This window comes from Apis laboriosa, unplaced genomic scaffold (assembly GCF_014066325.1).
Source record: "Apis laboriosa isolate Shangri-la unplaced genomic scaffold, ASM1406632v1 scaffold26_cov146, whole genome shotgun sequence".
NCBI classification, from domain to species: Eukaryota; Metazoa; Arthropoda; class Insecta; order Hymenoptera; family Apidae; genus Apis; species Apis laboriosa.
The window spans coordinates 5,284,771-5,297,161 of NW_025222592.1; the positions used below are offsets into that span (position 1 = coordinate 5,284,771).

Below are 12,391 nucleotides of genomic sequence, written 5' to 3' on the forward strand. Positions count from 1 at the left end.
GAAATAAACGAACTTTTTATCGAAAAAGAAAAAAAAAAAGATTCTCTTTCAAACAATTTTAAAATAATTTTAAGAAAATGTGATGGGATAATTGGATAAATTTTATTTCAACTCGCCTTTATTGTTTCGAATGATCGAACGAACCTCCTGAAATCAGAAGAGTATCGATCGAGGTACGTTGTCCCTTAAATAAGTGTACATCGATTAGAAAGAACTCGTAAAGTGCGTTACGATGATGGCACTTTTGCGAAAGCGAGATAATTTTCGAGGTGAGAACAAAAAGAAAAGAAAAAAGGCGATAAAATGTTTGGTAACAAATATAAATATATATGAATACTAGTAACGGAGAATTGCCTTTTCTTAATCTACTTTTTTGAAGACACGGAATAAATAATAATTATTTTTGAAAATAGATCTTGAAAAATAGATTCTGTCGCTTTCACAATCGTGTCGCCAATTGAAAACGGTGAGTTTCGCATTTCACTTAAATATCTTCAAGAATTAGTACCAAGAATTACGGATTTTGGTCTCGAGTTCGCCACCGTTGCACGCTGGGCGACCAACTTTTAAGTACACTTTAATTCGATTAATATAATGTATACGTAAATACATCTTCGTATAGAATAACCATAAATATCTCGAAATTTGCATCAATTTCATCGTATACTACGACATTTGTAGACATTTTACGTATCTGAGGATATTATTAGCTTTGAAAATTCCTCGAAGAGAAAAGCATATATCAGAGTACAGATATCTTTGAGAACAATACTCTCGAAAGTTCCTTATTTTTCGCTAATAGACACTAAGAGTGGAAATTACGGATAATCGAATAATCTCTCTTATCACGGTGTTTAAAATACTCTCTTCAATTTCATTTTTCGAGAATATTTTCCACAAGCATTAAGAAAATTATTGTTTGTCAATCCATTAGTGTCCATTAATGTCTACATAAATAACTTTCGAAAATAACTCTCGAGAATCTTACACTCAAACACATTCGTATCTTTACACGCATATTAAGTAGAAGAAATTAGAATCGTCTGCTTTGCAGCTTCGACTTCATCGTTTTCATGAAACAATAATCAATTCTTAAGTCAAGACTTTACATTTATGATCATTTTGATATACATATGTCGAGATGTATGATCGAGAACAGCGTATAAAAAAAATTTGAAGTTCGAATAGCATCACATTTAGATTTTCGATTCAACACGCGATTTGCGTTCGAAAGACAAAGAAAATCGAGCGATATTTGTACTTGCGCTTCTGTCGAAATGATTGTGCAATACGAAGAGAAAAGAAATTGTCTTTCGATCAAAATCACACGAGTTCAACATTCTATATTCTATAATGAACAATTGAACGAAATTATTATGAGATTGCATGATCTTATTTCTTTAATCATCAAATGATCCCAGTTTAATGATCAATTCGAATGAGATTGATTTAAAAATTTTCTACTCTTGTGATCCATCAATAACTGTATATAGAGTATTCAAAAGTAGAAAGAAAATTTAAAGAATGAAAACCACAAAAAAAACTATAATATTTGATATACAAAAATGTTGGTATGACGAATGTAATAAATAAGTTTCTATCCTCATTTTTCTATATTCACTTTCGTGTTTATCTCAGTCTCTTTAAATTCTACAGACTATTAACTGACAAATAATTAAATACACACACACGTATATATATATATATCTCGTAGAAACTGGAATCACATCTGGGATCAATTGTTCGTGAGAAAAGCGAGGAAGCTCTCTGATCGATGAGCTCGCGTGGAACGAAGTACAAAGCAAACGAAACACGGTGATCTACAAAGTGTCGGAAATCGAAACAGAGTGAAATACGATAATTACAGCTTGCATTCGGATTAGTATAACAAATGTATCTCCCTCTTGTTAAAGGAAAAGCCCCACTCCCAGATGTTCCATGGGTAAAAACGCATTGTCGAAATCTACAGCAGCAATTGTCCAAGAAAGACCGAGTACCGAGTCCACGAACCGCGTTCCAAATCCATCACCATCTTCCTCGAATCGCTTTTCCTCGTCGCGAAGAATCAACGCTGAAACGGAAAACTCGCTTCGAGATTCTCTTTACCGACAATCGGTACTATCGAGGTTATCTTGCAACGCGTTCGCCGATCATCGATTTCTCTGCATCGATCGTCGACGGCACCGTTCAACGGGCCTGCGAATCTTGCGGAAGAACCTTGTGCAGATCGAGGAACGCGAGGATAACGAAGACGAGGCAAGAACGCGACGACGTTTCGTGTAAAGTGCGTGGACGGGACAACAGAGTGTCGAAGACATCACAGAAGCGCGCGAATCTGAAGCTAGTGGGCCTTGTAGGTGTCTTTGTTTTGGTAGCCCTGCACGTAGCCGGATTGGTCGGGTATATCCTTTCGGCCGGCGATACCTTTCCCCTTTCCGCTCTCGTCGAATCGTTGCTTGTGCGATCCTGTGTACTTGCTCACGTCCGTGAGTCTGTCCACCGTGGAGGCCGCTTTTCCTGTCTAAAAATTAAATAATAAAGGTAATGAACAGGTAAATATGATTAATTTATATGATTGTTCCATTATTGAAAGAAAAAGAATTTCATCCTATTCTATACTTGATAATGGGAATACTGTTACTTTTGTTTCATCCTGTAGTAAAATCTAGATAGATATTCGTATGATATAAATTTGAAGGATATATAAGATGGATTGAGAAAAAAAAAAGAGAGAAAGAATTTTAAATTCCAAATAATAGGAAAATTATAAATTTATGCATTCAATATTTGTAAAATGACATGTTTTAGATTTTAATTTGTATTTCTTAGAATGTTTTAACAGTTTTTTGCGAGATGCACTTAGCATAGTTGAAAAACATTGACCTAATTAAGACGAAGGACGCACATACGTAGGCGAGAATTTAAAATTCATCGTTAGAAACGATATATCCACAGGTCAGGTCTGGCGACGTCATAAATCTTTAGTGTCGATAACGTGACACGCAAGGACACGATATTCGATATACAAGCTATTTCTACTTTGGTTAGACTTATGAAATCGTGATAGAAACTTGTTGTCATCGATCACGTGTGGTATAAACTCTGAACCTGACCCTGTCCCCTGTCTTTGCTTTGTCAATAAACATTGGAATCGACGATAAACTTTCGGATTAATATTTCAATTTACAATACTTACTCCACCAGCACCGGCTGAGACTCCAGGTGGTCCACAATTCGCCATTTTCTTCTTCATCTCCGCTGGATCGACCTTTTTACTTTTGGCCAGCTCGTCCAAGAACGATTTGTATTGTTCGATACCTAATTTCATGGATCTAGAAACAAAATCGATACCATTTTATTTTTAATACTAATAACAAATCAGTCGTGCACAGCCATTTTTAATTTCGCTGATTGACGCTTAATATTTTACAATTATTATTATTTTTTTTACACAAATTGTCAAAAATATCTATCAATATGAACTCTATTTAATTTTTAAAATATCGCATTGAACGTGTTAAATGTAAAAAAAAATTCTCGTACTTGTGTTTCTTGAAGTAAATCCCAGTATCGGTGGTGGTGATCTTCCTTCCATCGATCACCTTCGCCTGTTTCATCCATTTGTCGCTCTGACTCAGAGTGATCAATTTCCCATCGCTTTTCGGATCGCCGAATTTCGAAAAAGCCTTGAAACTTTGCAAAAAGCTGCCAGACTGCGCGGCGCTTGGACTGCTAGGCGTCAATCTTCCTGTCTCGTTTTCTTCGATTTTCAAATTCGCCACGCATTCGGTCGCCTCCTTGGTGGCACCGTTCGTTTCCGCTTTGTCCTCCCCTTTCTTCTCCCCTTCCGCGCTACTTTTCTCCGTCTCGGCTTCTTCGTTCTTCTCTACCTTTGCGTCGTTTTTCTCAGTTTCGTTATCTGCCTTCTCGGCTTGCATGCTTGCGCCTGCAATATCACGCAAGATAGAGAAATTTCGTTTCCCGACGTGCGAACAAGTTGAAAAAGACATCGCATGATGCAAAAATGGATTCTATCCAAGTGGGTCAAGTTTGTGCTTGTAAAAAAAAAAAAAAAAAGAAGCAAAGTATCTTTTATGTATCTGGATTTCACGCTATTATACGTATCCAGGTAGACACGTCGACGACGCGACGTTTTGAGGTCAAGCAACGCGAGCTATCGATTTAGCATAATTCGAGTAGGCGGCCTTCACAAATTGACATTTAAATGATAATTAGCGATCGAATAATATTTTTTCGTGTTATTAAATCGATGCAGATTACATGTCATTACGCAAATTAATGTGGAATAAAATCCGTCCTATTTTGGTTAATAAGTTTTACGAGAATTAATTAATAACGAAGAGTTTCGTATCTTGGAATACGAAATCTTTTGCCTATCTCGAGTAGCAGATAATATTTTTTTTTCAATTAAGCTAATCGATAGCTGAACGATGAAATAGGACAGAATCGGCTATTGGAAATAGTTTGGAACCTCTTCTGTATCGGTCTCTTTGCTACGTGGACGGTATTGTGCCTCCTCGTGGCATTATTGTTTGAATAAAGGATTCTAAGATACAATAGAACGAATATATACCTTTTATTTGAGTTTCTACGTTTCAAGAAAGAGTACAGTCTATATTTCTTATAGCTAACAAGCTTTGCTGTTGAAATAATAAAAATCAAGCTCGTCTAAGTCTTTGAAAAATTATATCTTTCGATACCTCGTTTCATTGCTGCATCGAAATTTCACCATAAATCTATTTTATATTATAAATATCATACATTTATATATTATATCCGTAATTTATGATAAAAATCGATAATAGAAATGATTAATACACATATCACGAAGAATTGAACGATTTTCCGTTCGACGAAAAAAAAAAAAAAAGGTAAGAAAAGAGAACATTCAAATGCCTCTTTGAATCTATAACGTGTATGTAGAAGGCAATATTAGCAAAACTAATAAAAACATGATTTATCAAGGACCATGTTCACATATATTGGCATGTTCGTAATATATTTCACGACTCACACAGAGTCAATTTACAGAGAACAATATAACTCGTTCGATAACCTAATCGGGCCGATCGTTTGTTTTCCATTTAAGCAAGGGCAAGGACTACGTATTTCTCCATTGTTTGAATTCAATTTCACGCTCGTGCACGTGATCCACGAAACATTATCCAACAAAAGAGAGAGAGAGAGAGAGGAAAAGAGAGCAACCTGTTCAATAAATTTTCAACCAGTGTTATCTTACACGGGAGACGACATTGAGATTCCGTCAGAAGAGATCGCGAGTACACATCGATACCCAAGAAATCTGATGAAACGCGATCGGCTTCGAAGAGATTTTCATCCTATCCTCATGGATCCTCTCTTCACCTCTCTTGAAACGTTGAAACGTTACGAACGGCGGAAGGCCGACACCAGGAGTGTGGAGGTACGTTGTTATTTCATGACTATAAATAGAAATTACGATAGTCAGATGTTAGCGCAATTAGCAAGGAACAGGAAACGAGGAGACGATTAAATAATACCGATGATCAGATGTCGAACGGATAGATTCTGCGTACTTGCAATATGTAACTGACCTTTGATTCCGATGGATCTTTTCTTATTCATTTTCAAAGATATTTTAATTTTAATTTTTCTATCTTTAAATACATTCCGCGAAAAATGTTGTTATTTTTCATCGAAAGTGCAGTGAATATTTCTAACAAGTAAATTTTATAATATTTCTTAACAAAATGTAATAAAAGAATTTAGAATTAGAAATGAAATCGTTCCATTTCTTCGCTGTATTCCATTCATTGTCAAAAAAATATATATATATATCTTTAAAAAAGATATTCGTAACAAATAAATAAGAATTCATTTGGTAACAATTTCACGTTGTATTTTACACAATACAGATATCGATGTATCACTTCACGTTAAAACTCATTATACGCGTTATAATATTTTCATTCGTTGCTGAAAGGAAGATCGTTGCCTCGAAGAGATTAATTAATCAATCGAGAGATGATCCATCGTTAATTAATTTTTCTTTGGAAATCGGTTCCAACTCAAACATCAACAAAACCATCGCGCACTTATTTCAAACAATACAATACCTATGGATATTAATACGCATCACGCTTCGAACTTACCGTGTCGATATTCAGAAGAATTCAATGGAAAGATTTTAATTACGCGTGTAATGGCTTCGAATTATAATCGAATAATCACCGTGTACCACGTTGCGATAATCACGGAATCGAACGATCTTCCACGATCAATGAAGCTTTATCTGCTCGAAAGCGATAACACGCCCGATTTATTACGACGGCAGAGGAGAACGGTGGCAAGTGACGACAGAAGGAAACTGCGGAGAGCGCTGGGTTTGTATACAAGTTGAAAAGCTGTTGAACGCGGGTTTCAGCCAGGAATCTGTACACCGTAGGGCGCATGTGTTATATCGATCACCCCCTTAGAAACGAGTCACCCTCTCAATATATCTTTGAAAATGTGTTTCACCCTCGGCTGCAGCCGAAATAAACGCCGCGGGGATCCAATTCTGACAAACGATACACGACCAGGACTGACTATTAAAATCACCGATCGCTTGGTATTCGGCTCAGGTCTACGTTTTAAGGGTGTGTCCCTTTAAGGTTAAATTAAGATCGATAATGGAACTTTCTGGAAACCTTTCACCCAGCAATTTTGATTATCGGCTTAATCAAAGTTGATTTGGTCATAATTTCGATAACCGATATTTTTAATTTTAATTTCGATATTTTTTTTTATTTGGTTATAAAAATTTTAAGTTTGAAATGCAACACGTCACTCCATGGACATCAAGTAAAAATATTTTCGATACAGAGGTTGATGGAAATCGAATTTTATCAAATTTACGGTAGTTTTTTTTTTTCACGAGTATCTCGAGAAATATGAATAGAAGAAGACAAAATCGCGAATCTCGTATATAATTTTCTACGTGGTTAGTTTGAGTTTGGATTCGATATTTGGCAAGAGAATTTTGCGTGTGACTGCATCGTTATATTTGATAACAAAGCGATATCTCATACATACATACTGACTTTTCCTTTTTTTATCTCCAACCAATGAACACGTTTCTACACGCCGTTCTCACTCGAGTTCCGGAAAAATTGCTCGATCTCGACGTTTATTATCTCCGTATGGGATATCTCTATCCACTTTTACATCCGATCATTACGTCAACGATATTACGACGAGCGTGGAAATAGCTCATTTCGTCATTCAAGTCAGGAAAACAGACTCTCAGTTGAATGAAATACGTGTCGGTATTAATAATGAGAATATATTCACTCCCTTGGCAATTGTTTGATGATGAAAAAAAATTGACCGAAACTGAGAGATGAATTAATCATTATTAATATTATAATTATAAATGTTTAACACTTGTATTATCTTTGCAATTGATCTATATATATATATTTTTTTTTAATTGATGATGATAATCACCTTTTTAAAGAATTTAATTTTATCGCCACGCACCACTGTGCAACCCCTTCAGAATACTCACGCACTAAACGTATTGATTCTTGAATAAAGTAGAGTCGAACACTATTCCTAGTGTATTTTTGACGAGTTCATCACCGTGATTCCAGCCTGGATGAGACTGAGAACGAAACTGAACCTCCTCCACTACTGCGGCCAGCATCATCCCCACCTACACCAGATAACACCTTCAGCTATGCTCGTTCTATCATCTACTTTCTTCTACAATGCGTAAAAATCATTATTATTCTCTTTTAATTCGTTTCAGTCAAAGCTTTTCTTGCTTTAATCGATCCTTTCGTTAGATCTTTTTTTTTTTTTTCTTTTTTCGTTTTTTCGAATCTGATAACCAGTTTCCAATCTGTAAACTCGAGTGTTTACTTTTAATGGATTACACGATACGGTTAACGATATCTAATTCGATAGTCATGACGACAAATATAGGAAATTTTTTTTTTTTTACAAAAATAAATATTAGATAATTTGTAGGATATATAAGATATAGTTAACAATTATTATTGATCGCTTTATTAAATTTTTATGAATGTTGAACACAAAATGAAGAGGATAATTATTAATCGATCTCTTCGATTAATTTTAATTCTATGATTGTAATTCTATAAACGTAAAATTAAAAATCTAGTGTTACATAAATCACAAACTGGTGGAAGCTTAAAAATCTTAAAAGCATTTTTATACACGGAATCGACTTTCAAGAATATCCTTGACCTGATTCCCATCAACGCTAGAGAAGTTTAAAGTTGAATTTTCTATACCCAAGTGGTATAACTCAACGATATGTCATTCGAATCGCAAATCGTGTTGCTACCCTCATCATTCATCGAATTGCACGGAACCTATAGGTATGCATGAATGTTTGATCGCGTAACGACAAATCGTTAAATTCTTTCATGTTGCGATCTAATAACAAAATTATAAATTATCCCTTACTTATCAATTGAGAACGCAGATTAATTTATTGTTACTTATGGATAATCAAACTGCCCCGATAAAAAGAACAGATTAGTAATTAATGTAATTTACTTTTGTTATGCTTTAATTTATCAAACGAGCTGCCAGTGAAATGATAAGAGTATCTTAAAAAAAAAAAAAAATATAACACGTAAAACACGCGTAGAGTGAAATTCGTGACAACGCGTATTCAAATGTAAATTTGATTTGTATTGAAAGACTTGTTGCATGATGCATATAAACGATGTCGCTTGTTGCTTCATCATAAGCCTGTCATCGTTGACAATGAAACAAACAGGGATAAATTATGTAAGATGGAGATAATAAACACATCGATCGATAGTAGAATGAAATTATATGCAAAATGAAAGATCAATGCCTTACATTTTATTTGAGTGAATAAACCTAATTGAAAAATATGCATATAAGATAATAATATTATAAATTTTTGATTTTTAAAAATGTACATATACGATATATTTGGATTTTTTCTATTAAAAATTGATTATTAATGATTTTTTAATCGCTAGAATGAATGTTTTCATTTTTATCGATTTGAATTTTTATTTATTATTAGCTTCAAAGATTGATAATATACAGAATAGATCTGTACATGAACATGTATTAAGTAGAAGAAAGACAAAAATAGTATAAAAATATTGAAATCAACGCCATCTTCAGAGTGCCGCAAATGAAACTTAGAAAAAAAGGATAGAAAATATTGGAAAAAGGATAGAGATAGAACAAGAATTAACTATTATATAACTATAACTTAGTGCCATCTATTGGCATAATATCAAACACACTCTTTTAAAGATAAGATAAAATAGAAAAAGAATTTAGAATTAACGCCATCTTTTGAGTGTATATATTTTAAAAGAAAAATATTTCTTTGAAAAAATTTCTTTAACATTCGAGAGATAGCGCTAATAGTCAATTCTTATCCATCTCTATCCTTCTCTTATTATTTTCTTTCCTCCTTTCTTTTTCTGTTTCATTTACGGCACTCTAGAGATGGCGCTGATTTCACAATTTTTACTTTATTCTATCCTTTTTTCCACTCTTTCCTCTCTTTGTTTATACTTTACTATAAAATTTATACATCTGAGATACATAAGAGATAATCTCTAATTTATTTTATCTTTTTTACTTAACCTATTATCTAATTTATATCAAAAATTTCGATTTTCTATTCGATATAACTTTTATATGCCGTAAGTATATATATATATATATCGTATATATATTTATTTATACATATTTTTTTATTATATATATACTTTATATGTATATTAATATTCTTATATGCATAAGGAATATATACACACGTGTTTGGTATTAAATAAAATAAGAAAAAAAATTTTTTTTAAATTAGATCCTATATTCTTCTTTATTAATAATAATATTATTGTTGTCATTTAACATTAAAATATAAAACTTTATTTTACTGCGCTATTTAATATATATATTTTTTATAAATATATTTTATAAATATTTTATAAATATAAAAAATATAAATATTTTTTGTGATAAAAGTATAATTTACAAAAGTGATCTTATTTATTAATAATGTAACGTGTGTGAAAAATAAAATAATTTATAATATTAATTATAATTTCACATAGTTATTTAATGTTATAAAATAATGTTAAAAATGTTAAAAAAATATTATATGATATATATATATATATATATATATATATATATAATATATATCAAATAACATTTCTTTTCATAATACAATATTAAATTTTCTTTTTATGGATTAAACTCCATTGCATTTAATTTTTATTAAATAAAAAATGAAATCATTTTTATATTTTTATTTATATAAAAATTATAAATTAAATATTTACAGATTTAAAAAAATTAATTTTATATTTTTGCGTAACATGGAACAATGTGCAAAAAAACTAAAATTAAATAATATAAATATAAAAGAAGGAGAGGCAGAAATTCTGGTGAATGATACAAATGTATTTTATAATCCTGTTCAAGAGTTTAATAGAGATCTTAGTATAGCTGTATTAGCCACTTACATAAAAAATATAAATAAACAAGCAATAGAGATAAATGCAAAAAAAAAAGATGAAATCTGTATATTGGAAGCTTTATCTGCAACTGGTTTACGTAGTATTCGGTATGCCAAAGAAATAATGGGTATAAAACAAATTATAGCAAATGATATTTCTGCAAAAGCAGTAGAAAGTATTAAAAAAAATATATATCACAATGGAGTTGGAAATCTTGTAAAACCAAGTCAAGAGGATGCAACATTGCTTATGTACCAAAATAGAAAAAGCAAATTTGATGCAATAGATTTAGATCCATATGGTTGTCCTACAACATTTTTGGATAGTGCAGTACAATGCGTATCAGATGGTGGATTACTTATGGTTACAGCTACAGATATGGCTGTATTAGCTGGCAATTCTCCTGAAACTTGTTATCTTAAATATGGTGCTATCTCATTAAGAACTAAAGCTTGTCATGAAATGGCATTAAGAATATTGTTGCAAAATATTGCTTCACATGCTGCTCGTTATGGTAGATACATAATACCCATACTTTCTGTAAGTGCTGATTTTTATATAAGAGTATTTGTCAAAGTATTTTCCAGTCAAATTAAATGCAAAGAGAATGCTACAAAAATTGGAATGGTATATCAATGTACAGGCTGTGAGACTATTACTACTCAATCATTATGTTATAAAAAGTCTTCAGGAGGCTATAAATTAACATCTTCACCTTATGTGGATCAATCTTGTAAAATTTGTAATTATAAACATCATGAAGGAGGACCTATATGGTTAGGTCCTTTACACGATCAACATTTTGTATCTGATCTTCTATGTAATTTAAATGAAATGAAATTGGGAACATTGAAAAGGATAGAAGGAGTTTTAAATGTTATTCATGAAGAGCTAGATATTCCATTATATTATACTCTTAATCGTTTAATGTCTATAATCAGATGTATTACACCATCAACACTAATATTTCGATCTGCATTGTTAAATGCAGGATATCATGTATCATATTCACATGCGTGTAAAACATCTATAAAAACAGATGCTCCAAATGAAGTTATATGGGATATAGTACGTGCATGGGAAAAAAATAATCCCATAAAAAGAAATAAACTGTCAAATGATAGTCCTGCAATAAAAATATTAGATACACCAATAACTACAAATGTTTCATTTGATATACATCCTCTAGCCAATCCAGTATCTAGACAAAACAGGCTAACACGATTTCAACAAAATCCTACAGTTAATTGGGGACCTGGAACACGTTCAAAAACAAGAATAGATTTAGAAAATGGAGATGAAATTCCAAAAAAGATAAAAAATCAGAATAAAAATTCTAAAAAAGAGAAATCACAAGTAACAAATGATATGGAAAAAATAAAACCTTTATAAAATATTTTATTTCTATTTGTAAGTCTTTATTGAAAATATAAATGTATATAAATGTATCAATTAATAACTTCTCATAAATATAATAAAATTTAAATATAATTTCTTTTTTTTTATATTTTAAATATATATTTTATAATATATATATTTTAAATATTTTTTTAAAATTATAAACATGAATATATTTATTACTTAAAACTTTATATCATTTTTTTCTTAAAATATTTAAAAATTTAAAAATCAAATATGTTCACACAAAAAAAAATATAATATTTAAATATATATATAAATATAATATTTAAATATATTTACAACAAAAAAAGTTTTAATATTATATAATAATGTAAAATTGAAATATAATTGAACCATATACAGTATTTAAATATAATCATGAAATGAATTATGAAAATATTTAAACACATGAAGATAAACAACTTTTATCTCATTTTTGCATATCAGCATTATAATTAACA

At 31.4% G+C, this 12,391-nt stretch overlaps 2 protein-coding genes across 5 annotated transcripts; one reads left to right on the forward strand and one right to left on the reverse strand.

Annotated features, from left to right (window-relative positions):
- Window positions 1-100: 100 nt before the first annotated feature.
- Window positions 101-7,706, reverse strand: LOC122713923 (tubulin polymerization-promoting protein homolog). 4 transcript variants are annotated; one of them, XM_043934761.1, is made up of 4 exons: window positions 7,550-7,706; window positions 3,544-3,946; window positions 3,197-3,332; window positions 101-2,521 (listed from the first exon to the last, which is right to left on the reverse strand). In XM_043934761.1, the coding sequence occupies exons 2-4, from the start codon at window positions 3,936-3,938 to the stop codon at window positions 2,342-2,344; spliced, it is 711 nt and encodes a 236-aa protein (XP_043790696.1). In that variant the 5' UTR covers window positions 3,939-3,946; window positions 7,550-7,706; the 3' UTR covers window positions 101-2,341. The 4 variants fall into 4 exon arrangements, with proteins under 4 accessions (XP_043790696.1, XP_043790694.1, XP_043790698.1 ...); XM_043934759.1 differs by having other exon boundaries at window positions 7,489-7,644; XM_043934763.1 differs by lacking the exon at window positions 7,550-7,706 and adding an exon at window positions 7,075-7,439.
- Window positions 7,707-9,587: 1,881 nt separating this feature from the next.
- LOC122713981 (probable tRNA (guanine(26)-N(2))-dimethyltransferase) lies at window positions 9,588-11,939 on the forward strand. Its single transcript, XM_043934885.1, has 2 exons — window positions 9,588-9,710; window positions 10,355-11,939. The coding sequence occupies exons 1-2, from the start codon at window positions 9,706-9,708 to the stop codon at window positions 11,919-11,921; spliced, it is 1,572 nt and encodes a 523-aa protein (XP_043790820.1). The 5' UTR covers window positions 9,588-9,705; the 3' UTR covers window positions 11,922-11,939.
- Window positions 11,940-12,391: the final 452 nt, after the last annotated feature.